Raw genomic sequence first — 27974 nt, forward strand, 5'->3', positions numbered from 1 at the left:
GTGTGTTGGGGGGAGGTGTGCACTTCCCATCGTGCTCCATCCCCCATGCAGCGCACTCCCCATCGTGCTCCATCCCCTATGCAACGCACTCACCATCGTGCTCCATCCCCTATGCTGCGCACCCCCCATCGTGCTCCATCTCCCATCCTGCGCACTCGTAAACGTGCTCCATCCGCCATGCAGCGCACTCCCCATCGTGCTCCATCCCCCATGCTGCGCACTCCCAAACGTGCTCCATCCGCCATGCTGCGCACTCCCCATCGTGCTCCATCCCCCATGCTGCGCACTCCCAAACGTGCTCCATCCGCCATGCTGCGCACTCCCAAACGTGCTCCATCCGCCATGCTTCGCACTCCCAAACGTGCTCCATCCGCCATGCAGCGCACTCCCCATCGTGCTCCATCCGCCATGCAGCGCACTCCCCATTGTGCTCCATCCCCCATGCTGCGCACTCCCAAACGTGCTCCATCCGCCATGCTGCGCACTCCCCATCGTGCTCCATCTCCCATGCTGCGCACTCCCAAACGTGCTCCATCCGCCATGCTGCGCACTCTCAAACGTGCTGCATCCGCCATGCTGCGCACTCCCAAACGTGGTCCATCCGCCATGCTGCGCACTCCCAAATGTGCTACATCCGCCATACTCCGCACTCCCCATCGTGCTGCATCCCCCATGCTGCGCACTCCCAAATGTGCTCCATCCGCCATGCTGCGCACTCCCAAACGTGCTCCATCCCCTATGCTGCGCACCCCCCATCATGCTCCATCTCCCATCCTGCGCACTCTCAAACGTGGTCCATCCGCCATGCTGCGCACTCCCAAACGTGCTCCATCCGCAATGCTGCGCACTCCCAAACGTGCTCCATCCGCCATGCTGCGCACTCCCAAACGTGCTCCATCCGCCATGCTGCGCACTCCCAAACGTGCTCCATCCGCCATGCTGCGCACTCCCAAACGTGCTCCATCCGCCATGCTGCGCACTCCCAAACGTGCTCCATCCGCCATGCTGCGCACTCCCAAACGTGCTCCATCCGCCATGCTGCGCACTCCCAAACATGCTCCATCCGCCATGCTGCGCACTCCGAAACGTGCTCCATCCGCCATGCTGCGCCAGCATCAGCCTCTCTCCCCGCAGCATCAGCCTCTCTGTCCCCAGCATCAGCCTCTCTGTCCCCAGCATCAGCCTCTCTGTCCCCAGCATCAGCCTCTCTGTCCCCAGCATCAGCCTCTCTGTCCCCAGCATCAGCCTCTCCATCCCAGCCTTCCCCAGGATCAGCCTCTCTCATCCCAGCATCAGCCTCTCTGTCCCCAGCATCAGCCTCTCTGTCCCCAGCATCAGCCTCTCTGTCCCCAGCATCAGCCTCTCTGTCCCCAGCATCAGCCTCTCTGTCCCCAGCATCAGCCTCTCTGTTCCCAGCATCAGCCTCTCTGTCCCCAGCATCAGCCTCTCCATCCCAGCCTTCCCCAGGATCAGCCTCTCTCATCCAAGCATCAGCCTCTATGTCCCCAGCATCAGCCTCTCTGTCCCCAGCATCAGCCTCTCTGTCCTCAGCATCAGCCTCTCTCATCCCAGCATCAGCCTCTCTCATCCCAGCATCAGCCTCTTTCATCCCAGCATCAGCCTCTCTCATCCCAGCATCAGCCTCTCTCATCCCAGCATCAGCCTCTCTCATCCCAGCATCAGCCTCTCTCATCCCAGCATCAGCCTCTCTCATCCCAGCATCAGCCTCTCTGTCCCCAGCATCAGCCTCCCCATCCCAGCCTTCCCCAGGATCAGCCTCTCTCATCCCAGCATCAGCCTCTCTGTCCCCAGCATCAGCCTCTCTCATGCCAGCATCAGCCTCTCTCATGCCAGCATCAGCCTCTCTGTCCCCAGCATCAGCCTACCCATCCCAGCCTTCCCCAGGATCAGCCTCTCTCCTCCCAGCCTCCTCCAGCACGCCATGCTCCTCTGCCGACACTCACAGATCCGATCGCATACACTCACACACACCGACACACACCCGACCGCATACACTCACACACACCGACACACACCCGATCGCATACACTCACACACACCGACACACACCCGATCGCATACACTCACACACACCGACACACATCCGATCGCATACACTCACACACACATTGACTATATTGCACATAAGCGCTCATACTCACAACATCCGGAGATACCACATGCTTCTGGCCATGTGATCCTCCGGCAGGTCCTGGAAGGTCACAACAGCACAGTATCGAGGCCGAGAAGCAAGCGATATCGCCGGATGCTGTGAGTGTGTGGATGCGATGTGTGTGTGAGGTGTTTGTGAGAGTGAGTGTGATCTGATGTGTGTGTATGTGTGTGTGTGTGCTGTTATGTGTGTGCGTGTGGATCTTCCGCCGCTGCAGGACCTTGATGTGCTGGTAACTATGCTACCATGGTTACCAGCGCATCACGTCCCCCACTCGCACGGGAGCCCACACCAGCATACGGCGGCAAGGCCAGCAATGCGAGAGTAAGTGTCGGCTTGGTTGGCGGCGTACGCCGATGTGGGCTCCCGTTGGGGGGGGGGGGGGGGGTTGTACAGTACTCACCTGGGAGCCGTGACCGTGTCAGTTCGGGGAATGCGCGGGGGGGGGGGGACAGAGCTAGCGTCCATTGCGTGAGGGGGGCGGGGCGTGGCCGAGTTGCCAATGCCTGCAGGGTGCCGGGGCGAGAGGCCAATCTGTGGGGGGGGCGGAGCCTGGGCGAGCGGCTGGCCAATCCGTGTGGGGGCGCAGCCTGGGCGAGCGGCCAATCCGTGTGGGGGGCGGGGCCATGGCGAGCCCAGCGGCCAATCAGCTTTGTGTCACCGGAAGGACACAATTTTGAAGCATGACAGACAGACAGACAGACAGACAGACAGAATAAGGCAATTATATATATAGATTATGTGTTAGCAAATAATGTCCTTTAATGTTTCATTTTGGCCACTGGGATTGGTTCTATCTCATGGGGCGACCCACGGACCTGGAAACCTTGTGCATCCCGGATATAAGACACAGATGTCTAACGTTTGCAAGAAAAGCTTTTACGTCATGTCCTGATGAGACAGCCCCTTTAATGGTGTCGGACATTACTTTTATATTGAAAGCCTACCATTAGGATAATCCCTATCAATATCTGATCAGTGTGAGTGCAACACTAGGCAACCCTCGTCAATCAATAGGTACCGTTGCTGGCTGGAAGTTCTCGGATTCTGCTGGAGCACGGCAGATGTGTCATTTCTACAGTGGCCGCAGCTGGGTTCTGCCGATCGTATCACTGTGGTACCCATCCGTGGCCACTACAGAGCTGCTGAGCTCCGAAAGAATCTGAACACTTCTGGCCACCTCCGGTAACAACTGATTACCAAGGATGCCAGGAGCCACGTCCCACCGATCAGGTAGTGATGGCCTATCCATAGAAAGGTAGTGGCCACCCCCTCTAAGTTTAATTTATATACCGTATTTTTCGCTTTATAAGACGCACCTGATTATAAGACGCACCCCCAAATTTGGTGAAGGAAAAGAGAATTTATTTTTTTTTAATGTTAAATGGGGTCCATTTTATAATGCCAGTGTCCGTCTAACAAATCATATAGGGTATATGTCCCTCATAGCCCCCCATCCTAAAATTAGCCCCCCTTAATCTGGATATGGCCCCCTTATATTGAATATAGCCCCCTTGTGCTGGGACACGTCCCCCTGTGCTGCCCATGGCCCCTATAGATGGTAAACCTCCCCTGTGTTTGATATGGCCCCCATGTGTGCTGGCCATGGCCCCTATAGATGGTACACCTCCCCTGTGTTTGATATGGCCCCCATACTGCTGCCCATGGCCCCCATAGATGGTACACCTCCCCTGTGTTTGATATGGCCCCCATACTGCTGCCCATGGCCCCTATAGATGGTAAACCTCCCCTGTGTTTGATATGGCCCCCATGTGTGCTGGCCATGGCCCCTATAGAAGGTACACCTCCCCTGTGTTTGATATGGCCCCCATACTGCTGCCCATGGCCCCTATAGATGGTACACCTCCCCTGTGTTTGATATGGCCCTCATACTGCTGCCCATGGCCCCTATAGATGGCACACCTCCCCTGTGTTAGATATGCCCCCCATGTGTGCTGCGGCACATCTCCCCTGTGTTTGATATGGCTCCCATACTGCTGCCCATGGCCACTATAGATGGCACATCTCCCCTGTGTTAGATATGCCCCCCATGCTGCTGCCCATAATAAAATAAAACACTCTTTCCTTCTCAGCGCTGTCTCTCCTCGTGTCTCCCTCTGTGGGGTTGAGCTCCTCCTCCACTTCCTGGTTCTTGCTGCTGGTCATGTTATCGGCACGGCAGAGTGACATCATCTCAGCGTGCCTGATAACAGACAGCAGCAGCAGGAGACCGGGGGATCAGCACTGGAGGTAAGTAAAGCTTTTTTTATTTTACTATGGGCAGCAGCACGGGGGCCATATCTAACGCAGGGGGGATCATGTGCGATCAAAGGGAGCACAGGCAGATATAATATGCCCCGCTGCCCCAGGCCCTCAGCGTGATGCAGTTTCAGCACCACGATGCTGATGGACAGCGGCTGTGCATATTATATGAGCGGGAGCAGGAGATCAAACGCTGCCGCCCGCAGCTGTCACCTGCCCCCAGCACCGCTCCAGAGCGGACCCTGCAGTATATATATATATATATATATATACACACCCCCGGTTTATAAGACGCACCCCCTACTTTCCCCCAAAATTTGGGGGAACAAAAGTGCGTCTTATAAAGCGAAAAATACGGTAAAAGTTGAATACAACAGTAAAGTAAAAAGTAAATTGTCGTCAGATTATATCAGAGCTGATCTTCTGGGTTACAGAGAAAACTTACGTGTTTTTTCGTCCATGATCTAAAGGCTCCATTCAGTATTTTGGCCCCTTGCACAAGGTGAGGCGCCGGCTGCTTCCCCGATTTATGTAACGCTGGGAAACAAAACACGAGTGATTAATTGTGCAAATTGTTCAAAGCGTCAAGCTGGAAATTATGCATAATCCGATAGAAAGGCATAAGAAGACGGCCGAAACGTTTCTACAACTGTTTCTGTATTTTTAGTTCTGCAAAAAAATTCTCAGCCAATCAGCAGCTCTAACAATGGCGATTGTGTCCCCTGGTCAGACCTTGGTGTGTGGGGGGATAGGACTCGTAAATCCTGTAGGATGACATTGTCCAGTGTATGTGATCACATCACAGCCGGCGACTTCATGAAATCATCACTATTTTATAAAACATATAAATTTACAATGTATTTGCCTAAAAACAAGTCTTTTTGTTATAAAGTGTCTTCGGGTTTTAGTATTCACAGCTCTGTCTAGTAAAGAGCCACTTGGTAATGATGTGAAAATCCCTATTAATGCCAAGAAGGGCAGCAAGAAAATAAAATGGGGACGAGAAAAAATAATTAGAAAAGTCAGCGAGTAATTATTACAAAGGGAAATGAAACACATCCCAGAAAATTCAAGTCTGAGATTGTAATCATCCCCGACAGGGAACTCCGGATTAACAATCCGCTCACGTTCTGGAGTGGAGACAACGGGACCCATAGTGCTGCCACTACAGGAGCGCTGGCGGCAGTCACAAAGTCGGGGGATTGTCCAGGGTCAGGGTCTCCCCAAGTATCGCCTGCGGTTATTACTACTCTGGGATATACAGCTACATTGCGCATATTGTCTAGAAATTTTGGGCATTTGGGGATTTTTTTTTTTAGGAAAGTTTAGGACATTCTTTTAGGAAACAAACACAAGGATGATGACCCTGAACTGTCCGGCCATTTACCCCCCATCCTGACCTGGGACATTCTGGGGGGGGTTTTGTACACGCGCTATTAATGGATTTATACATTTTTCTGGCTCAGATATTCATATAATTTTGCCTCTTTTTCTTGCGACACACGCGGCTTAAATATTTATTTTATTTTTTGCTGATTTCAGGGTAAAGAATGTTAGGAAATGTGTCTGGTTTCCCTTTACTTTATTGATGATCACAAAGAACCGCTAAAAATAATTTAAATTATGTTCCACTTTCCAAGAAAATTATTCTTAAACACTGGACATATTTTTTTCTCCGAAGGGCGTGGAGCAAGAAACATATTTACAGTAGCAATTTTTATTTTTTTCTTTTACATTTTTTAATGCTCTTTTTCTATTTATGTTTGCAATTTTTCTTTTATACATTGTCTCCCCATTAAGTCTTACAAGACTTGGGGATGTTAACACATTCTCTTTTTTTTTTTTTTTGCTAACTTCTCCTGTAATTGGGACTGGTATATTACCCCAGTTACAGGAGATTTCAGGTTCTAGGATCCAGCAGCTTCTGCTTCTTCCCTGCACCCAGTGATCACTTGTTAACTGGGTCCAGAGAAGGAAGCAGGGTAAGTGCTCCCTAATCTATGTACACAGCTAGTGCAGTGCTGTGTATACAGGGATGGAGACGGTAAACATGGTAATACACCATAGACTTCCCAAAGGGAAAATATGTGCTATGTCCCCTCCTCCACAGCTTCACCAGCATTGACGTCAGAGAGGACTGAGTGATCATTTCAGTCTATGGTCAGTCCTGAAGTCATTACGCTGCGGCCAGGCGATGCTCGGAAGGCATATAATGTGAGGAATATGGGGTACACTGTTATTTCTTCTTTCCTTACAGCCTTGTCCAGTGAATGGAGCCGTTCTGCAATACCCGCACCATGTCACTTACCTTTGAACTTCTCGAGGAGGTGTCTTCCCACGTACCAACAGGCCGTCTCATAATTTGGGAACTGTGTTAAGCTGACAATCTTCAGCCTCTTTTCTACCTCGTAAGCTCTGTGGGATTAGAGAGTAGATATGGAAAAAAAATAATAACATGGTTGTTTGTGTTATTGAAAAGATGAAGCCGCCACAGCTTTTTTTTTTCTTCCATATTTCAATAACGGTTATTGCTCAAGTTTGTAAAACATGCAGTTTTGCAATTAATTTACTGTAAAAAATGGCTAATTGTTGCTCAGGTTATCAGCCACTGCTGCACTCTATCAGCAGCGGCCGGTCACCCCGGCAAGGAGCGCAGTGCTAAAGCCATCCAGGTCTCCGGATCCGGACAGTTACAGCGCGAGTGCGCTCTCGATTGTCGCACAGGTAAAGTGGTCTATGCTTGCAGCGTCGGAGAGGACACCGGATCAATACAATAATACCGCTGTCCATGCTGACAATCAGGAGCGCACCGCCTGACAGCAGCAGGAAGGGAGTGGTGCGCTCCTGAAGAAAGAAGATAAGACCACTTCTATAAAAGGGGAATGTAAATTTTACCAATGAATGTGTTATGGGAGATCAGCAATGGCTGCTTGTGCAGGTTGTTGTGATTACTACTCGGGGATACGGCTACTTGTGGCCCTTTCCATACGTTACATTGTGCGGTGCTACAGAAAGCCGAACATTTAATGTCCATTTACAAAGCACAAGTATTAGGATCTCTGGTTTCACAAGAATTGTGCAGTCAGTGCAGAACACAGACCGCCCGACCAAGGAGCAAAACACTCATTAGTCGGATATTTCCCAAAAACGCATTGTTGTCAATAGTGCGCTATCTACCTAGCACAGGGCGTTTTATCATACATACTTCAATCTGTAGAAATATGAAACAACCGCCGATCGGTGAATATTTACTGATCCGTGGTCATTTAACCCCACAAAGTCGGATATGTAATCTCACCTGTACTAGCAGTGATGCCGCACAGCTCTTACCACAGGCCCCGCACGTTACAGAGCTGATGGCCGGATGATTATGTGGATGACCCCCTGGCCCCCCCATACACAGCCGCGCTCGGCCAAGCTCAATAACAAGGTTTCCAATTCTATTTCTTATGACAATATTAATCCTGATTTTTTTCTTGGTGTAGATGTAAGAGTGAATTATACCTCATCTGCATCTCCACGCTCATGCTGTGCAGGAAATGACCGGAGAATGCTAAACAGTCCACGGGGGTTAATGTTGCGTAGATCCACCCTGCAACAAAGACAGACGTTAGTATGGAATGGAAATGTGCCAACCAGTATACATTGTATATAGAACCGCCATACCAGCGAGGCAGAATCCCCCAGTATACATTGTATATGGAGCCGTCATACCCAGCGAGGCAGAATCCCCCAGTATACACTGTATATGGAACCGCCGTACCCAGCGAGGCAGAATCCCCCAGTATACATTGTATATAGAACCGCCATACCAGCGAGGCAGAATCCCCCAGTATACATTGTATATGGAGCCGTCATACCCAGCGAGGCAGAATCCCCCAGTATACACTGTATATGGAACCGCCGTACCCAGCGAGGCAGAATCCCCCAGTATACATTGTATATGGAGCCGTCATACCCAGCGAGGCAGAATCCCCCAGTATACACTGTATATGGAACCGCCGTACCCAGCGAGGCAGAATCCCCCAGTATACATTGTATATAGAACCGCCATACCAGCGAGGCAGAATCCCCCAGTATACATTGTATATGGAGCCGTCATACCCAGCGAGGCAGAATCCCCCAGTATACACTGTATATGGAACCGCCGTACCCAGCGAGGCAGAATCCCCCAGTATACATTGCATATAGACCCGCCATACCCAGCGAGGAAGAATCCCCCAGTATACACTGTATATGGAACCGCCATACCCAGCGAGGCACAATCCCCCAGTATACACTGTATATGGAGCCGTCATACCCAGCGAGGCAGAATCCCCCAGTATACACTGTATATGGAGCCGCCATACCAGCGAGGCAGAATCCCCCAGTATACACTGTATATGGAGCCGCCATACCAGCGAGGCAGAATCCCCCAGCATACATTGTATATGGAGCCGTCATACCCAGCGAGGAAGAATCCCCCAGTATACACTGTATATGGAGCCGTCATACCCAGCGAGGCAGAATCCCCCAGCATACATTGTATATGGAGCCGTCATACCCAGCGAGGAAGAATCCCCCAGTATACACTGTATATGGAGCCGTCATACCCAGCGAGGCAGAATCCCCCAGCATACATTGTATATGGAGCCGTCATACCCAGCGAGGAAGAATACCCCAGTATACACTGTATATGGAGCCGCCATACCAGCGAGGCAGAATCCCCCAGTATACACTGTATATGGAGCCGTCATACCCAGCGAGGCAGAATCCCCCAGCATACATTGTATATGGAGCCGTCATACCCAGCGAGGAAGAATCCCCCAGTATACACTGTATAGAGCCATCATACCCAGAGAGGCAGAATCCCCCAGTATACATTGTATATGGAGCCGCCATACCCAGCGAGGCAGAATCCCCCAGTATACACTGTATATGGAGCCGCCATACCAGCGAGGCAGAATCCCCCAGTATACATTGTATATGGAGCCGTCATACCCAGCGAGGCAGAATCCCCCAGCATACATTGTATATGGAGCCGTCATACCCAGCGAGGAAGAATCCCCCAGTATACACTGTATATGGAGCCGTCATACCCAGCGAGGCAGAATCCCCCAGCATACATTGTATATGGAGCCGTCATACCCAGCGAGGAAGAATACCCCAGTATACACTGTATAGAGCCATCATACCCAGAGAGGCAGAATCCCCCAGTATACATTGTATATGGAGCCGCCATACCCAGCAAGGCAGAATCCCCCAGTATACACTGTATATGGAGCCGCCATACCCAGCGAGGCAGAATCCCCCAGTATACATTGTATATGGAGCCGCCATACCCAGCGAGGCAGAATCCCCCAGTATACACTGTATAGAGCCGTCATACCCAGCGAGGCAGAATCCCCCAGTATACACTGTATATGGAGCCGCCATACCAGCGAGGTAGAATCCCCCAGTATACACTGTACATGGAGCCGTCATACCCAGCGAGGCAGAATCCCCCAGTATACACTGTATATGGAGCCGCCATACCAGCGAGGCAGAATCCCCCAGTATACATTGTATATGGAGCCGTCATACCCAGCGAGGCAGAATCCCCCAGTATACATTGTATATGGAGCCGCCATACCCAGCGAGGCAGAATCCCCCAGTATACATTGTATATGGAGCCGCCATACCCAGCGAGGAAGAATACCCCAGTATACACTGTATAGAGCCGTCATACCCAGCGAGGCAGAATCCCCCAGTATACATTGTATATGGAGCCGCCATACCCAGCGAGGAAGAATACCCCAGTATACACTGTATATGGAGCCGCCATACCCAGCGAGGCAGAATCCCCCAGTATACACTGTATATGGAGCCGCCATACCAGCGAGGCAGAATCCCCCAGTATACACTGTATATGGAGCCGCCATACCAGCGAGGCAGAATCCCCCAGTATACATTGTATATGGAGCCGTCATACCCAGCGAGGCAGAATCCCCCAGCATACATTGTATATGGAGCCGTCATACCCAGCGAGGAAGAATCCCCCAGTATACACTGTATATAGACCCGCCATACCCAGCGAGGCAGAATCCCCCAGTATACATTGTATATGGAGCCGTCATACCCAGCGAGGCAGAATCCCCCAGTATACACTGTATATGGAACCGCCGTACCCAGCGAGGCAGAATCCCCCAGTATACATTGCATATAGACCCGCCATACCCAGCGAGGAAGAATCCCCCAGTATACACTGTATATGGAACCGCCATACCCAGCGAGGCACAATCCCCCAGTATACACTGTATATGGAGCCGTCATACCCAGCGAGGCAGAATCCCCCAGTATACACTGTATATGGAGCCGCCATACCAGCGAGGCAGAATCCCCCAGTATACACTGTATATGGAGCCGCCATACCAGCGAGGCAGAATCCCCCAGTATACATTGTATATGGAGCCGTCATACCCAGCGAGGCAGAATCCCCCAGCATACATTGTATATGGAGCCGTCATACCCAGCGAGGAAGAATCCCCCAGTATACACTGTATATGGAGCCGTCATACCCAGCGAGGCAGAATCCCCCAGCATACATTGTATATGGAGCCGTCATACCCAGCGAGGAAGAATACCCCAGTATACACTGTATAGAGCCATCATACCCAGAGAGGCAGAATCCCCCAGTATACATTGTATATGGAGCCGCCATACCCAGCAAGGCAGAATCCCCCAGTATACACTGTATATGGAGCCGCCATACCAGCGAGGCAGAATCCCCCAGTATACACTGTATATGGAGCCGCCATACCAGCGAGGCAGAATCCCCCAGTATACATTGTATATGGAGCCGTCATACCCAGCGAGGCAGAATCCCCCAGCATACATTGTATATGGAGCCGTCATACCCAGCGAGGAAGAATCCCCCAGTATACACTGTATATGGAGCCGTCATACCCAGCGAGGCAGAATCCCCCAGCATACATTGTATATCGAGCCGTCATACCCAGCGAGGAAGAATACCCCAGTATACACTGTATATGGAGCCGCCATACCCAGCGAGGCAGAATCCCCCAGTATACACTGTATAGAGCCATCATACCCAGAGAGGCAGAATCCCCCAGTATACATTGTATATGGAGCCGCCATACCCAGCAAGGCAGAATCCCCCAGTATACACTGTATATGGAGCCGCCATACCCAGCGAGGCAGAATCCCCCAGTATACACTGTATAGAGCCGTCATACCCAGCGAGGCAGAATCCCCCAGTATACACTGTATATGGAGCCGCCATACCAGCGAGGTAGAATCCCCCAGTATACACTGTACATGGAGCCGTCATACCCAGCGAGGCAGAATCCCCCAGTATACATTGTATATGGAGCCGCCATACCAGCGAGGCAGAATCCCCCAGTATACATTGTATATGGAGCCGCCATACCCAGCGAGGCAGAATCCCCCAGTATACATTGTATATGGAGCCGCCATACCCAGCGAGGCAGAATCCCCCAGTATACATTGTATATGGAGACGCCATACCCAGCGAGGAAGAATACCCCAGTATACACTGTATAGAGCCGTCATACCCAGCGAGGCAGAATCCCCCAGTATACATTGTATATGGAGCCGCCATACCCAGCGAGGAAGAATACCCCAGTATACACTGTATATGGAGCCGCCATACCCAGCGAGGCAGAATCCCCCAGTATACACTGTATATGGAGCCGCCATACCAGCGAGGCAGAATCCCCCAGTATACACTGTATATGGAGCCGCCATACCAGCGAGGCAGAATCCCCCAGTATACATTGTATATGGAGCCGTCATACCCAGCGAGGCAGAATCCCCCAGCATACATTGTATATGGAGCCGTCATACCCAGCGAGGAAGAATCCCCCAGTATACACTGTATATGGAGCCGTCATACCCAGCGAGGCAGAATCCCCCAGCATACATTGTATATGGAGCCGTCATACCCAGCGAGGAAGAATACCCCAGTATACACTGTATAGAGCCATCATACCCAGAGAGGCAGAATCCCCCAGTATACATTGTATATGGAGCCGCCATACCCAGCAAGGCAGAATCCCCCAGTATACACTGTATATGGAGCCGCCATACCCAGCGAGGCAGAATCCCCCAGTATACACTGTATAGAGCCGTCATACCCAGCGAGGCAGAATCCCCCAGTATACACTGTATATGGAGCCGCCATACCAGCGAGGTAGAATCCCCCAGTATACACTGTACATGGAGCCGTCATACCCAGCGAGGCAGAATCCCCCAGTATACACTGTATATGGAGCCGCCATACCAGCGAGGCAGAATCCCCCAGTATACATTGTATATGGAGCCGTCATACCCAGCGAGGCAGAATCCCCCAGTATACATTGTATATGGAGCCGCCATACCCAGCGAGGCAGAATCCCCCAGTATCCATTGTATATGGAGCCGCCATACCCAGCGAGGCAGAATCCCCCAGTATACATTGTATATGGAGACGCCATACCCAGCGAGGAAGAATACCCCAGTATACACTGTATAGAGCCGTCATACCCAGCGAGGCAGAATCCCCCAGTATACATTGTATATGGAGCCGCCATACCCAGCAAGGAAGAATACCCCAGTATACACTGTATATGGAGCCGCCATACCAGCGAGGCAGAATCCCCCAGTATACATTGTATATGGAACCGCCGTACCCAGCGAGGCAGAATCCCCCAGTATACATTGCATATAGACCCGCCATACCCAGCGAGGAAGAATCCCCCAGTATACACTGTATATGGAACCGCCATACCCAGCGAGGCAGAATCCCCCAGTATACATTGTATATGGAGCCGCCATACCCAGCGAGACAGAATCCCCCAGTATACATTGTATATGGAGACGCCATACCCAGCGAGGAAGAATACCCCAGTATACATTGTATATGGAGCCGCCATAACCAGCGAGGCAGAATCCCCCAGTGTACATTGTATATGGAGCCGTCATACCCAGCGAGGCAGAATCCCCCAGTATACATTGTATATGGAGCCGCCATACCCAGCGAGGCAGAATCCCCCAGTATACATTGTATATGGAGCCGCCATACCCAGCGAGGCAGAATCCCCCAGTATACATTGTATATGGAGACGCCATACCCAGCGAGGCAGAATCCCCCAGTATACACTGTATATGGAGCCGCCATAACCAGCGAGGCAGAATCCCCCAGTATACACTGTATAGAGCCGCCATACCCAGCGAGGCAGAATCCCCCAGTATACACTGTATAGAGCCATCATACCCAGCGAGGCAGAATCCCCCAGTATACATTGTATATGGAGCCGCCATACCCAGCGAGGCAGAATCCCCCAGTATACACTGTATATGGAGCCGCCATACCCAGCGAGGCAGAATCCCCCAGTATACACTGTATATGGAGCCGCCATACCCAGCGAGGCAGAATCCCCCAGTATACACTGTATATGGAGCCGCCATACCCAGCGAGGAAGAATCCCCCAGTATACACTGTATATGGAGCCGCCATAACCAGCGAGGCAGAATCCCCCAGTATACACTGTATATGGAGCCGTCATACCCAGCGAGGCAGAGGCCCCCAGTATACACTGTATAGAGCCGTCATACCCAGCGAGACAGAATCCCCCAGTATACACTGTATATAGAACCGCCATACCAGCGAGGCAGAATCCCCCAGTATATATTGTATAAAGACCCGCCATACCAGCGAGGCAGAATCCCCCAGTATACATTGTATATAGACCCGCCATACCAGCGAGGCAGAATCCCCCAGTATACACTGTATATGGAGCCGCCATACCCAGCGAGGCAGAGGCCCCCAGTATACACTGTATATAGACCCGCCATACCAGCGAGGCAGAATCCCCCAGTATACACTGTATATGGAGCCGCCATACCCAGCGAGGCAGAATCCCCCAGTATACATTGTATATAGACCCGCCATACCAACGAGGCAGAATCCCCCAGTATACATTGCATATGGAGCCGCCATACCCAGCGAGGCAGAATCCCCCAGTATACACTGTATATGGAGCCGCCATACCCAGCGAGGCAGAATCCCCCAGTATACACTGTATATGGAGCCGCCATACCCAGCGAGGCAGAATCCCCCAGTATACATTGTATATAGACCCGCCATACCCAGCGAGGCAGAATCCCCCAGTATACATTGTATATAGACCCGCCATACCCAGCGAGGCAGAATCCCCCAGTATACACTGTATATGGAGCTATTAAACTCAGCAAGGAAGAATCCCGCAGGACAAAACGCAGCCTGCTCCTCTGGAGACCGGATTACCCCGGTGCGAGCCCTGAAAACCTGAGAACAGCCACATAATCCCGGGCTACACGGAGGCCACAGACAGTGACACGCGGCACTGAGCCACAGCGGCGCCACGTGCAATGTGCAAATCTACCTCTCTGTGCACAACAGCACGTACAGCCTAATGCTTTTCAGGACTAATACTAAAAATCCCCAAAAAACTGTTGGAATTGCAATCTTTATTTTCTCCATTTAACCTCACGTGGAATTATTTTCCAGTTTTTCTGTATATTGTATGGTAAAATGGATGGGGTCTTTCAAAAGTAAATCTGTTCCTGCAAAAAAAAATTAAAAAAAAAAATGATGGTTCTTGGAATAAAAAAATAAATAATTGACCAGCCGTGAAGAGGTTAACGAGGCTGTCCCAAATGTCACATTATTATGATAACTTGCTGATTGCTGGGGGTCACCAACAGGACCCCTCAATAATCCTGACAAGGGGGCTCTGAAATGTCTGGTGAAAATGGAGAGGCGGCCGCACACCCATCCATCGTCTGTGGGGCTGCAGTTGTCTATCTCTGCCAGTCCCATACACAATGAATGAAGCGTAGCTCCGTTCTAATGGGGAATTATAAAACCCTATTTTCAGGATCGGTGGGCGGCAATCTACACATTATCATCTCTCCTGTGGATAAATGGCAGCTTGCCTGGCTGGGAAAACCTCTTTAGAGGGAATGTCAGCAGGTTTTTGCTATGTAATTTGAGAGCAACTTGTGTAGGGGTAGAGACCCTGATTCCAAGATAAGTCCCTTATTGGGCTGCTTGCGGTTATTTTGATACAATCAATGTTTTACCTGCTGTAGATCTAGCAGCTCTCTAAATACTAAACTCCACACCACTGATTGACAGCTTTCTGCCTATGTACAGTGTACACAGATAGCTACCAATCAGTGGTGGGCGCTAGGTCATATACAGAAAGCTGCCAATCAGTGGTGGGGGAAGGGTTATACACAGAAAGCATCTACTCAGGGGTGAGGACAGGCCTACACAGAGCAAGAGGACTAGGAGGCAGAAGACAACTAGTCCTGTAGTGATAATCTCCTGCTGATAAAACACTGATTGTATTGAAACAGTAACACACAGTCCAGTAAGTGACACATCGCTGGAATTAGGGTTTATGCACTTACATCCTGCTGCTCTCAGATTACATAGCAAAAATCGGATTGCTGGATTCCCTTCAATGTCATTTGTTATGTAGTCTCATGGTCTTTGATAATCCGCCCCATAATATCAACAAAACCGTATGGAGAATGCTGGTGTCAGTCTCACCTGATGGAATGAACAGCGTCTGCCCTTGTTTTACTGTGCACTTGTAACATTTGTCTACTTGATCTGCAAAGAACATCTCGTAGTGATTGGCCGCTGATCTCCAGCGCTCGTACAGGGAGATATTGGCTGATGCTGGTCTGATCAGGTAAAAGATTTTTTCCCCCTGAAAAATAAATAAAAAGAATAAAATTAAGAAAAGAAAAAAAATTCCATCTTGGGGCCGTGTCATCACTGACAATTTTATATGATGATGGGCACTGGCGGACACAGACAGAAAAGGACCCCTGTAAATATATTGTCCCTGTACACAGTATATGGGCCCCTGTACAAAGTATATGGGCCCCTGTACACAATATATGGGCCCTATACACAATATATGGGGCCCCTGTACAAAGTATATGGGCCCCTGTACACAATATGTGGGCCCCTGTACACAGTATATGGGCCCCTGCACACATTAAATGGGCCCCTGTAAACAAAATATGGGCCCCTGTAAACAATATATGGGCCCCTGTACATAACATATGAGCCCTATACACAATATATGGGGCCCCTGTACAAAGTATATGGGCCCCTGTACACAATATGTGGGCCCCTGTACACAGTATATGGGCCCCTGCACACAGTATATGGGCCCCTGTAAACAAAATATGGGCCCCTGTAAACAAAATATGGGCCCCTGTACACAACATATGAGCCCTGTACACAATATATGGGCCCCTGTACACAATATATGGGCCTCTGCACACAATATATGGGCCCTTTGAAGTTCAAGAGATCCTCACAATGCACAATTCTACCTGGCTTGGAGGTAGAAATGGGCCCCTGCACCTCTAGGGCCCCTGTGCGGTTGCACAGATTGTAGCAATGATACGTCCGCCGCTGATGATAGGTCATTGCCTGCTGTAACAGCAGCATACTCTTTTTCAGCCGCGGTCCCCATCTGTTATCTCTAAGCGTCCGGTCACACTGTGCGATGTTATACGGTGTTTACCGGTTCTGAGGTTGTACAGGCCAACCTGGCTTCAGATGGGCACTGAATGATCGTATGGTGGATAAGCTGCCGTTCTTCTCGGCAGCACGTCCTCTTTGGAAGGATGATGTGCTGCCATATTCATCCCATACTCAAAAAATATCCTATTTAGTTAGTAGTGTAATCCGGCCCCAATCACGTTCGCATTGGGAGATGAGCAAAACCAGTGATGTCCCGTCTACACGTATAGATTAATCGGGATATTACCAGGACATGATTTGCTGCCGCTCGCACTCACCAGCCAGCAGACATCTGTACACATCCCAGCCCCGCTAATACAGAGTGGAGCTGGATTATCCTTATGTCATTTTACTAAACGGAGACTACCGTGTGTCCCAAAAAAAAAGGGAAAAAGAAGATTGTGAGTCCCATTGGGGACAGGGAGTGTTGTGAATGGTGACGATATCTGTACAGCGCTGCGGAATAGGCTGGCGCTATGTAAGGAATGGAAAAGACAATTATAATTATGATAAAAGGCCAATGTTTAGGGGTTGGCCACTTACTTTGAGCACGTGGTACCAGGCTGACGCCCCTCCCGAGTCTATGTGGAAGTCGGTGTAACTGTCTTTTACGCAGATCAAACAATACTTGGTCACTTTCGGTTTTGCCAGGAGAGCGTCGTCAGGCCAATGGTTGTCCACCCACGAGAGCTTCTTAACAATCTCCGGAGACTCCACGAAGCTGGACATTCTGCAGAGAAGAGGAGAAATAACAATGGCGGCCATTCCTGGATGTGCGGATTCATGTCATACACACTATAGCCTCCTGCACGGAAACGATTGCCAGAGGCTCACGCCGAAACGTGAGGTCACCGAGACCTCAGATGATGTCATCGGAGGGATTTACTCCTGTGGTCCCGACTCATGGGACAAATGGGAAAGTGGCTCCCTTTACAGCTCTCATCTTTTGACTAACGGACAGATAGACTGTAATGGAGATTTCCAACTACAGGACTGGAAATGGGAAAGTCTCAGGGTCAGGAGTCAGAGGAGCCCAGAAAACGCAGGGGTCTCAAGGTTCAGCCATCTACTAATGACGCCCAAGACATGTTTTAATGACATCTCATGTTATCAGGTTAACCTTAGTAATATCACAGCTTATCCATTATCTACAAGACCTGCTGCTAATGTACATGTGATGTTTCCTGTAACAACGGGAAGTCCGAGTATAAAGAAGCCCCAGTGGCCGGTGTGGGAATTGCATGATGGCTGCTAATGCTCATGTGATGTTTCCTATAACCACGGGAAGTCCGAGTATAAAGAAACCCCATTGACCGGTGTCTTTTTTTATTTTTAACACAGATTGTGTAATGTAAAAAAATACATGTAACACAAAAGCCTGAGTAAACAATGGGTCATTTTCTGATGATCACTTCCCTTTAAGAAGCGGTCCTGGTGTGATAAGGCCCTTAACCTTGCACCTAGGTGTTAATAGAAGTCTGTCTTGGATAGATGTACTGATGTAGCTGAGCTGCACTTGGCTACTTTCACATATCCGGATTTTGCCGTGCGGCCCTATTCGGCGGATTCCAGATGCCGCCGGATCCGTTCTTTTCGTCATACACTTGTATTAGCGCCGGATTGTGCCACATGGCCTCGCATTTCATCCGGCGTGCACAGGATCCGTCAAAATTTGTTGGTCTGGCGGCTGGAAAGAACGCAGCATGCAGTGTTTTTTGGCTGCGGCTAAAAAACAGACCGCGCCGGATCCCGCGCGTTTTATAATGGAAGCCTATGGGCGCCGGATCCGTCGTCATCCGTCATATGCCGGAATCCAGTGTTGGTTTCCATTTTTTTAAACTGAGCATGCTTAGTATAAAATCTGATCCGTTAAACAATGGAAGAAACGGATGGAAAAAACGGATGCAACAGATCCGTTTTTTCAACGAATCTGTCGCATCAGGTTTTTTTGCCGAATTGTGCCTGATGGCAAAAAACTGATGTGTGAAAGTAGCCTTAGTGAAGGGGGGTTATATACCGGTTCACCATATCACTATGATGACGATCTGTGCACTCACATGTGGGGGATACGGCCCGGGATCTATAGACCGATGCGTTATTGATAATCCTTACGATGTGATCTGCTCCACACATTTCTGGGTCACAGTACGGTAATGGTTCATAAAGATTATTACAGCTCTGAACTTCTTCTGCAGAACATGATGGTGTGCGCTCAATATATCTGTCCCCCCGTGTAATATTACTACGTCAATGGGCCGCTGGGGACACATCTGGGCTGCGCTCACCTGGTGTCAGAGAATTCGAGGTTGGTCACGTTGAGAACCCTTTTCCTGTTAGTGCTGTAGTAATAATCCACAAACTCCTTCAGCTTCATCTTGCAGTCCTTCTGCTTCGTGACGTCCGTAACATCAACCACCCTCTCCGGACCTGCAAACCGAGGTAAGGGGGGATATGAGGAGCGTGCAGAGTATCCGGGGGACGCAGCGTGGAAATGTCACACTACTGTGTGCAGAGGATCCGGGGGCCGCAGAGTGGGAATGTCACACTCCAACAACACAATAAATAGGAATAATCACAGCCAGCGCTTGTGCAAAAGGAAGAGTTGTAACAATGTAACCGGTGCGCTGGTCTCTGCTACAACAAATGATCGGCTGCAGCAGTCACAGGTGGAAAAATGAACAGGAACCACAGAGACCGGCGGGAAACCGGCACTGACAAAGGGAAGTGGAAGCTGGAAAAGCGGCTGTTACTTATTTCAATAAGCGTTCTTTAAAAAAATTTCAAGGCTAAGAAACCCCTTTAAGATAACAACTTAAAGGGATACTCCCATCTCCAAGACATTCTCGCAATATGCAGTAGGTATAACCATATTAGCACATTCCTCCAATTAGAAATGTAGTATAGTTCTCCTGATTCACTATGTTGCTTACCTCGTGTGCAGGGCATTGCAGGACCTTAGGTATCCATGGTTACAACCACACATATAGTGACATTTAGTTGCTAGTGGTTGTAACCGTGGATACCTATGGTCCTGCAAATAAAGTGAGTGGCATAGCTTTTCAGGAGAACTATACTACATTTCCAAATGGAGGTATTTGCTATTATTATAATTATTACTTCACCTCCTACATATGGGGAGAGGATCCTGGAGATGGGAGTACCTCTTTAAGGAGGTTTTCTTCTTTTTTTATATGTCTGCCCAAGCACTGGTCTATATAGAAAATAACAGGTAAAAAAAGATAGTGCTCACCCTTCCTCGGTCCAGCGCTGGTGCTCCAGTATTGACTGCAGGGGTGTTGTCAAGATCACAGCACACATAACCGCTGCAGGCAATCACTGAGCTCAGCTGATTTAGAGGATATGAGTTGCTGAGCTCAGTGATTGGCTGCAGCGTTGATATCAGCTGTAATTGTGACCTCATGGCTGCAGCCAAAACACACAGACAGAGCCCTGCACCCAGAGGAAGGCGAGGACTAGGATTGTTTTTATTTTGTGTATTTAAAGTGGGAAAACTCCTTTAAATGGGACCAGTCACGTCTCCTGTAATAGTTATTTATAACTTTTCTTACAGCTCCGTGTTGTACAGTTCCTCTGTTCATCTGACTAGAACTTGAGAAATTGACAACTGGGTGTGACACTCGTTGGGGGCGTGTCCCGCCAGACTGACATTGTCCAATCAGTACGCGGCACTCTACCAATAAGGAAGATGCTGTGACCCAGTTTATTCATGAAATTCTCGGAGGAGCGGTGCGATGTAGAGCGTGTGCGGGGAATCTGCAGAACCCTCTCGTTATATTAGTTGTCGGGTTTTTTGCACGCAGCAGAAAACTTGGAAATGTTTCTTACAGAAAAGGGTGAACAAGTCTGAGCACAATCATACAGAACAGTATAATGGAGACCACTCACCAACATAGTTTTCCACATCACTGACGTAGAACGTGGGCGCGGGCACAGACAGACCCAGACCATCCTTCTTTGGCACCAGAATTGGTTCTGTAAACCCAGTGTCTTCAAAATATTCCACTGTTAGCTGACTGCCATTCAGTTTGGTGACCACGTCCTCGGCACTGCGGAGAGACAGAGGGAAAGAGCGGGGTCCGGGGGTGAGACGCGGCTCGCTGGATGTGTACCACAACGATAACGGGAAGATTAAAGCTGGATCACGCTGCCGGAACCGACCCAATAAATACCAGTGCAAGGCTCGGGCGGAACGTCTCCAGACATCGGCTTCTGGGAGAGGACGGAGCTGTCTGACCAGTGGAAGCCATACGAGCGCTGAATCGGCTGCTTCTCGATCACTGGTCACACAGAGGTCGCCCCACCTCTCAGGTATCACTACAAGCCAAACCCTTTATTACATGAAAATCGCTCTAAGTAAATCTGGATTGACCTGAAAATTTACAGCATTACGCCACAGAGGTCACTGACTCTCCACCAGCTCAGCTAGATCATCAGATGTCTCCACATGTGGGTATACGGACATACCTCCTGAACTAGTCATATACCTCCTGGACTACTCACACACCTCCAGGACTCGTCACACACCTCCAGGACTAGTCACATACCTCCTGGACTGCATACCTCCTGTACTAGTCAAATACCTCAAGGACTCATCACATACCTCCTGTACTAGTCACATACCTCCAGGACTAGTCACATACCTCCATTACTAGTCACATACCTCAAGGACTAGTCACATACCTCCTGGGCTGCATACCTCCTGTACTAGTCATATACCTCCATTACTAGTCACATACCTCCATTACTAGTCACATACCTCAAGGACTCGTCACATACCTCCTGTACTAGTCACATACCTCCTGGACTGCATACCTCCTGGACTGCATACCTCCTGTACTAGTCACACACCTCCAGGACTAGTCACATACCTCCTGTACTAGTCACATACCTCCATTACTAGTCACATACCTCAAGGACTCGTCACATACCTCCTGTACTAGTCACATACCTCCAGGACTAGTCACAAAGCTCCTGGACTGCATACCTCCTGTACTAGTCAAATAGCTCAAGGACTCATCACATACCTCCTGTACTAGTCACATACCTCCAGGACCAGTCACATACCTCCTGGACTAGTCACATACCTTCAGAACTAGTCACATACCTCCTGGACTACTCAGATACCTCCTGGACTAGTCACATACCTCCTGGACTACTCAGATACCTCCAGGACTAGTCACATACCTCCAGGACTAGTCACATACCTCCTGGACTAGTCACATACCTCCTGGACTAGCCACATACCTCCTGGACTAGTCACATACCTCCTGGACTAGTCACTCACAGGTTTGTCTGATTCATGCTGTTTGGGGTTGGCACAGGATGTCTTATGACTGCAGTTCGGGAGCACACTGCTTCCCAAGCTTCCTGCTTACTGTTTTCCGGGTGTAGGAAGGGGCAGCACCCCAGACTGATTGACAGTTCTGACCAGCAGGATAGTCACACCGCTGGTCTGAACTGTGCGCTCTCTGATGCTGCAAGTGGTCAGCTTTGTGTCTGTGGCATTAAATGGCACTGAAGCTGTGTGGATCCAGATCGCTGCACAGCAGCACATGCAAGCTCAATTGGAAAGATCTTGTAAGCACTATGCAGCCTCCATTGATGGGACTCCGAGAGGTGGCCGGTAGTTTAGGCAACAAGCAGTAAACAATAAAATTAAAAATCCTCTGTTCTTAAAAACAGAAACGAATTTGCTTGTTTTTGCAAATATGCTAAAAACGTAACAAGAGATATTTATGAATTACCAGCCTATTCTGCCCTGCGGAGATCTCTCCTGGCTCAGGGGGCGAGTCTCCTGCTGGAGTTGACCTTTATTCAGTAGAGCAGCTCTTCCTCTTCCGGTCTGGGCGTCTCTGCGGACATCACGATGATTGGCAGCCGGCTCCCTGCAGAAAGGCAGCACAGAGCCAGATGTCAATCAATACGACGTCAGCAGAGACGTCCTGTTGACAGAGTAGAATAGAAGAGACTGTCAACATGATGTCACCGGAAGAAGGAAAATCTATGGCAGCAGTGGTCCGAGACTGCTCTAAGTCGGCACAGATCATCACTAGGCAGATCAAGCGGGTCAACAGGGAAAAAACCTTCAAAGTCCCAGATAACCCATTTAACATTTGGGTGACTAATGATAAAGCAGAGCAGGAGAAAGGACATGATATCCCAGGCTTCCTCCCTACAGGTGACGGCCGCGTGGGGCTGCACTGAAGTGATGACATCATGACGTGATAACATGATGACGTGATGATGAAATGACGTGATGACATGATGACGTGATAACATGATGACGTGATAACATGATGACGTGATGACGTGATGACGTGATAACGTGATGATGAAATGACGTGATAACATGATGACGTGATGATGAAATGACGTGATAACATGATGACGTGATGATGAAATGACGTGATAACATGATGACGTGATGATGTGATGACGTGATGATGAAATGACGTGATAACATGATGACGTGATAACATGATGACGTGACGATGTGATGACGTGATAACATGATGACGTGATAACATGATGACGTGATGATGAAATGACGTGATAATATGATGACGTAATGATGTGATGACGTGATAACATGATGACGTGATAACATGATGACGTGATATCATGATGACGTGATGATGTGACCACGTGATAACATGATGACGTGATGATGAAATGACATGATAACATGATGGCGTGATGACATGATGACGTGATGACGTGATAACATGATGACGTGATGATGAAATGACGTGATAACATGATGACGTGACGATGTGATGACGTGATAACATGATGACGTGATAACATGATGACGTGATAACATGATGACGTGATGATGTGATCACGTGATAACATGATGACGTGATGATGAAATGACATGATAACATGATGACGTGATGATGAAATGACGTGATAACATGATGACGTGATGACGTGATGACGTGATGATGTGATAACATGATGACGTGATAACATGATGACGTGACGATGTGATGACGTGATAACATGATGACGTGATAACATGATGACGTGATAACATGATGACGTGATGATGTGATCACGTGATAACATGATGACGTGATAACATGATGACGTGATGATGTGATCACGTGATAACATGATGACGTGATGATGAAATGACATGATAACATGATGACGTGATGATGAAATGACGTGATAACATGATGACGTGATGATGTGATGACGTGATGATGTGATAACATGATGACGTGATAACATGATGACGTGACGATGTGATGACGTGACGATGTGATGACGTGATAACATGATGACGTAATGATGTGATGACGTGATAACATGATGACGTGATGATGAAATGACGTGATGACATGATGACGTAATGATGTGATGACGTGATAACATGATGACGTGATGACATGATGACAGCAACACAACATCTTCTGAAGTCAATTCACAGAATTCTGGAATTCCACAGATGGAAACGTCAGGGAGGCAACTAGAAAGTCTCAATCTTGACATGAATTTCCTTAGAGTGAAAGGAATAGCCTCACACTGAAATGAGATACTGTATATCCCAAAAGTGAGTACACCTCTCACATTTCTGGAACTATTTTCTTACATCTTTTCCTGGAACAGCGCTGCAGATCTGACCCTGTGACACAATGTGCAATGCCAGAGTGCAGCTTGTAGAGCAGTGTAAATAACTCAAACCGCTGGATATAAAAGTGAGTACACCCGGAAGTGAAAATGGCCAAATTATGTCCAATTCGCCATTTTCCCTCCCCGGTGTCATGTGGCTAATTAGTGTTACAAGATCTCAGGTGTGTTACATTTTGTGTCATTTCTCACACACTCTCTCATACTGGGGTGTACTCATTTTGTGATATACTGTAGCAGTAATGACAAGTTCATCTCTGCTGCACCTGTAGGTGATCACTACACTCTATTTCTGCTAGAAGTATCATTGCACATACCAAACAATAATCTGTATTTTGCTTTTATTGAGGGATTTCTTAAGGGGAGTGTGAGTGCCGGCTCTTTTCTCTGAATATTGATCCCGTTCATGGATTATATAAATAAAATACAGTTTTGCCTATTGTGCTTTTATGGATTCGTATGAAAACAAATTGCTTACACGACATGAGACAAGACAGGAGCCGGACGGGAACGTCTGCTGGCGAGGAGTTAGACATTCAGCACATGTCTATTAACCATTCGTGTAGCATGGGGAGCTCGCTGAGACGCTGGGAGTCTAATATGGACGCAGCAGAGCTGAATGGGTCAGAAGGGGACTGAAGGATTTTGTAAGCTTTGCAATATGGTTTCATGAAAACTTTTGGAACATCGAACTTCTACAGATTGTAGGTGTCACAGTACATCGCGGAATGAGGAACCAGTGAGTCCATCAGTGAGCTCCTCCACACGGTCTCTAACACTTATCTGTACTCTATAAAAGTTCAATGGTCCTAAAATTTCTAATGAAACCCTCCTGCAAAAAGTGTGAATGTGAATGTGTGCAAAAAAAGTAAAAATAATTTCTATTGAAGGTATCCATATACTTAAAGGAGTTGTCTACTTTTGCACTCAGTTTTTTTTTATTTTTATTTTTTTTACCTAACTGAGTGCATGTGAGGAAAGGATTTCCGTAGCCCGATGTGCCACCACACTGTTTCCATAGCCCGATGTGCCACCACACTGTTTCCATAGCCAGATGTGCCACCACACTGTTTCCATAGCCAGATGTGCCACCACACTGTTTCCATAGCCAGATGTGCCACCACACTGTTTCCATAGCCAGATGTGCCAGCACACTGTTTACAATGCCCAATGTGCCACCACATTGTTTCCGTAGCCCGATGTACCACCACACTGTTTGCGTAGCCCAGTGTGCCACCACACAGTTTCAGTAGCCCGATGTGCCACCACACCGTTTACAATGTCCGATGTGCCACCACACTGTTTCCGTAGCCCGATGTGCCATCACACTGTTTCCGTAGCCCGATGTGCCACCACACTGTTTCCGTAGCCCGATGTGCCACCACACCGTTTCCGTAGCTCAATGTGCCACCACACTGTTTCCGTAGCCCGATGTGCCACCACACTGTTTCCGTAGCCCGATGTGCCACCACACTGTTTCCGTAGCCCGATGTGCCATCACACTGTTTCCGTAGCCCGATGTGCCACCGCACTGTTTCCATCACTCCTATACACTTTGTAAGAGGCTTAGCATAGTCCGCTCGGATGTTTCTGGAGTCCCGCTTTCTTGTGGTCAGGACACTTAGATTTCCTGCCTCAGTCGTGAATGGCTGAGATGGAAGGAACCTTTAAGGAATATTCACAGAATCAGACGTTATGCCATTTCCATATGCTAGAGGATGATGGGGTGATTTCTGTGGAGGTTCAATTGCTAACACCCCAGCGATCATGAAAATTGGGGTGCAGAACAACAAGAATAGGGCTCTGAAGATACACAGTCTTTATTCCATTCATTGTCTATGAAACTGGAGCAGAATGCCGCCCTGCAGCCTCGCTATTTCCGTCTGTCCTATAGACAAAGAATGGGGAGGGGGTTGGGCAGGTTCATCTCTGCTCCAGTTCAGGCCGGTTCCCGGGCTCCAGCGCCCCGATCTCAGGATGGTCCCATCTCTCTAACCCCAACGAACAAGTTATCCCATGTTCTATGGAGAGGGAATAAACTACAATTTTGAGATGAACCTTCTATACACTAATGTGCCATAAATTATATATATATTTTTTTTAACTTTGACAGCTGTAAGTAAATGTTACTTTTAACTCCCAGTGTAATGTAACCCGAACCAGGTGCAAAAAATACTACATAAGACGCCATAACTAGCGTGAACATTAGGTTTGACCATTGGGGAGCAATCCTGACACCCCGGATCCGCTGATGGAGAAGCCGGTGACCGGATGACCTGCCTCGTGTATGTATTCGGGGCATCGTGCAGGGTGATCCGGTCTCTTCCCTGAAAATGACAATATGTTATTTATCAGCATTTTAGGTGAATTGCGCAGATTTTGAGCCTACATTGACTTGTTGGAGTAATTTTGCAATACTTAAAAAAAAAAATACAGCAATAACAAATCCCAAAATCATGAGTGTATAATACAATAAATGATACAATTTTGCTAAATTGTTTCTTAATCCACTTTTGTTTCTGACCACTTTATAGCGCAATAATAATGCTGGCAAATTTATCAACCAACTCAGATTGTGAGGGTTATTCTGTAGCAAAGCGGTGCAGCCCCCGCCTCAGAGCGCAGCAGGCACATATGCCTCCCATCGGCCAGCAGGTGGTGCTGCGGAGCAATAACACGCGCCGCCTGTTTGTTTACATTTCATACAGTATGGAGGATTTGGTTTTCTGACAAAACAAGAGGAGGGAGCTCTTCCCGAAATATCCCCAGATTGATCCTGCAAAGTCAGATTATGGCAAAAACAGACGGCCCCTCAACACAGTCACTGGAAGATTAGCAGCGAATGCCTTCAACATGAAGAAACAGATAAAGACGAGAAAAATAATAACCACAACATACTAATAAAACACAGCAGGAGCCATCACAACTGTAGGGTCATTACTAGGCAATCTGGAGGTTTGGGTGGTAATGACCGGATCAGATATTTATGTGCTGACAGATAACGGCAAAATAAATAAGATCACAAAACATAATAAGAATATCTAAAAATAAAAACACAACACAAAAAATACATAATATATAAATACACAATACATGAATTAAAACAATAAAAATACATAATACTAATTACACAGTACATATATTAAAAATAAAATAAAAAATACAAATAATTATTTTTTTATGATTTTTTATTTAACGACAAGATTTAAAAGGGTTGTCTGCAGGATTTGAAAATCATAGCTGCAAAACCCTCCCTCCCCCAAAAAACCCCCATCTGTCTGCAGGTTATGTGCTGCAGCTGAACCTTCT

At 48.5% G+C, this 27974-nt stretch overlaps 1 protein-coding gene across 3 annotated transcripts in view; it reads right to left on the reverse strand.

Annotated features, from left to right (window-relative positions):
- PHF2 (PHD finger protein 2) overlaps positions 1-27974 on the reverse strand; it is a 361868-nt gene that overhangs the window by 121674 nt on the left and 212220 nt on the right. For all 3 annotated transcript variants that reach the window (XM_075321276.1, XM_075321279.1, XM_075321278.1), the window contains exons 4-10: positions 20913-21073; positions 19292-19433; positions 17550-17736; positions 16014-16176; positions 7940-8027; positions 6744-6850; positions 4881-4972 (exon numbers count right to left, since the gene is read on the reverse strand). In XM_075321276.1, coding sequence (XP_075177391.1) covers positions 4881-4972; positions 6744-6850; positions 7940-8027; positions 16014-16176; positions 17550-17736; positions 19292-19433; positions 20913-21073 — 940 coding nt within the window. The remainder of the gene's footprint in view (positions 1-4880; positions 4973-6743; positions 6851-7939; positions 8028-16013; positions 16177-17549; positions 17737-19291; positions 19434-20912; positions 21074-27974) is intronic.

Source organism: Anomaloglossus baeobatrachus, chromosome 8 (genome assembly GCF_048569485.1).
Source record: "Anomaloglossus baeobatrachus isolate aAnoBae1 chromosome 8, aAnoBae1.hap1, whole genome shotgun sequence".
Classification (NCBI taxonomy): domain Eukaryota; kingdom Metazoa; phylum Chordata; class Amphibia; order Anura; family Aromobatidae; genus Anomaloglossus; species Anomaloglossus baeobatrachus.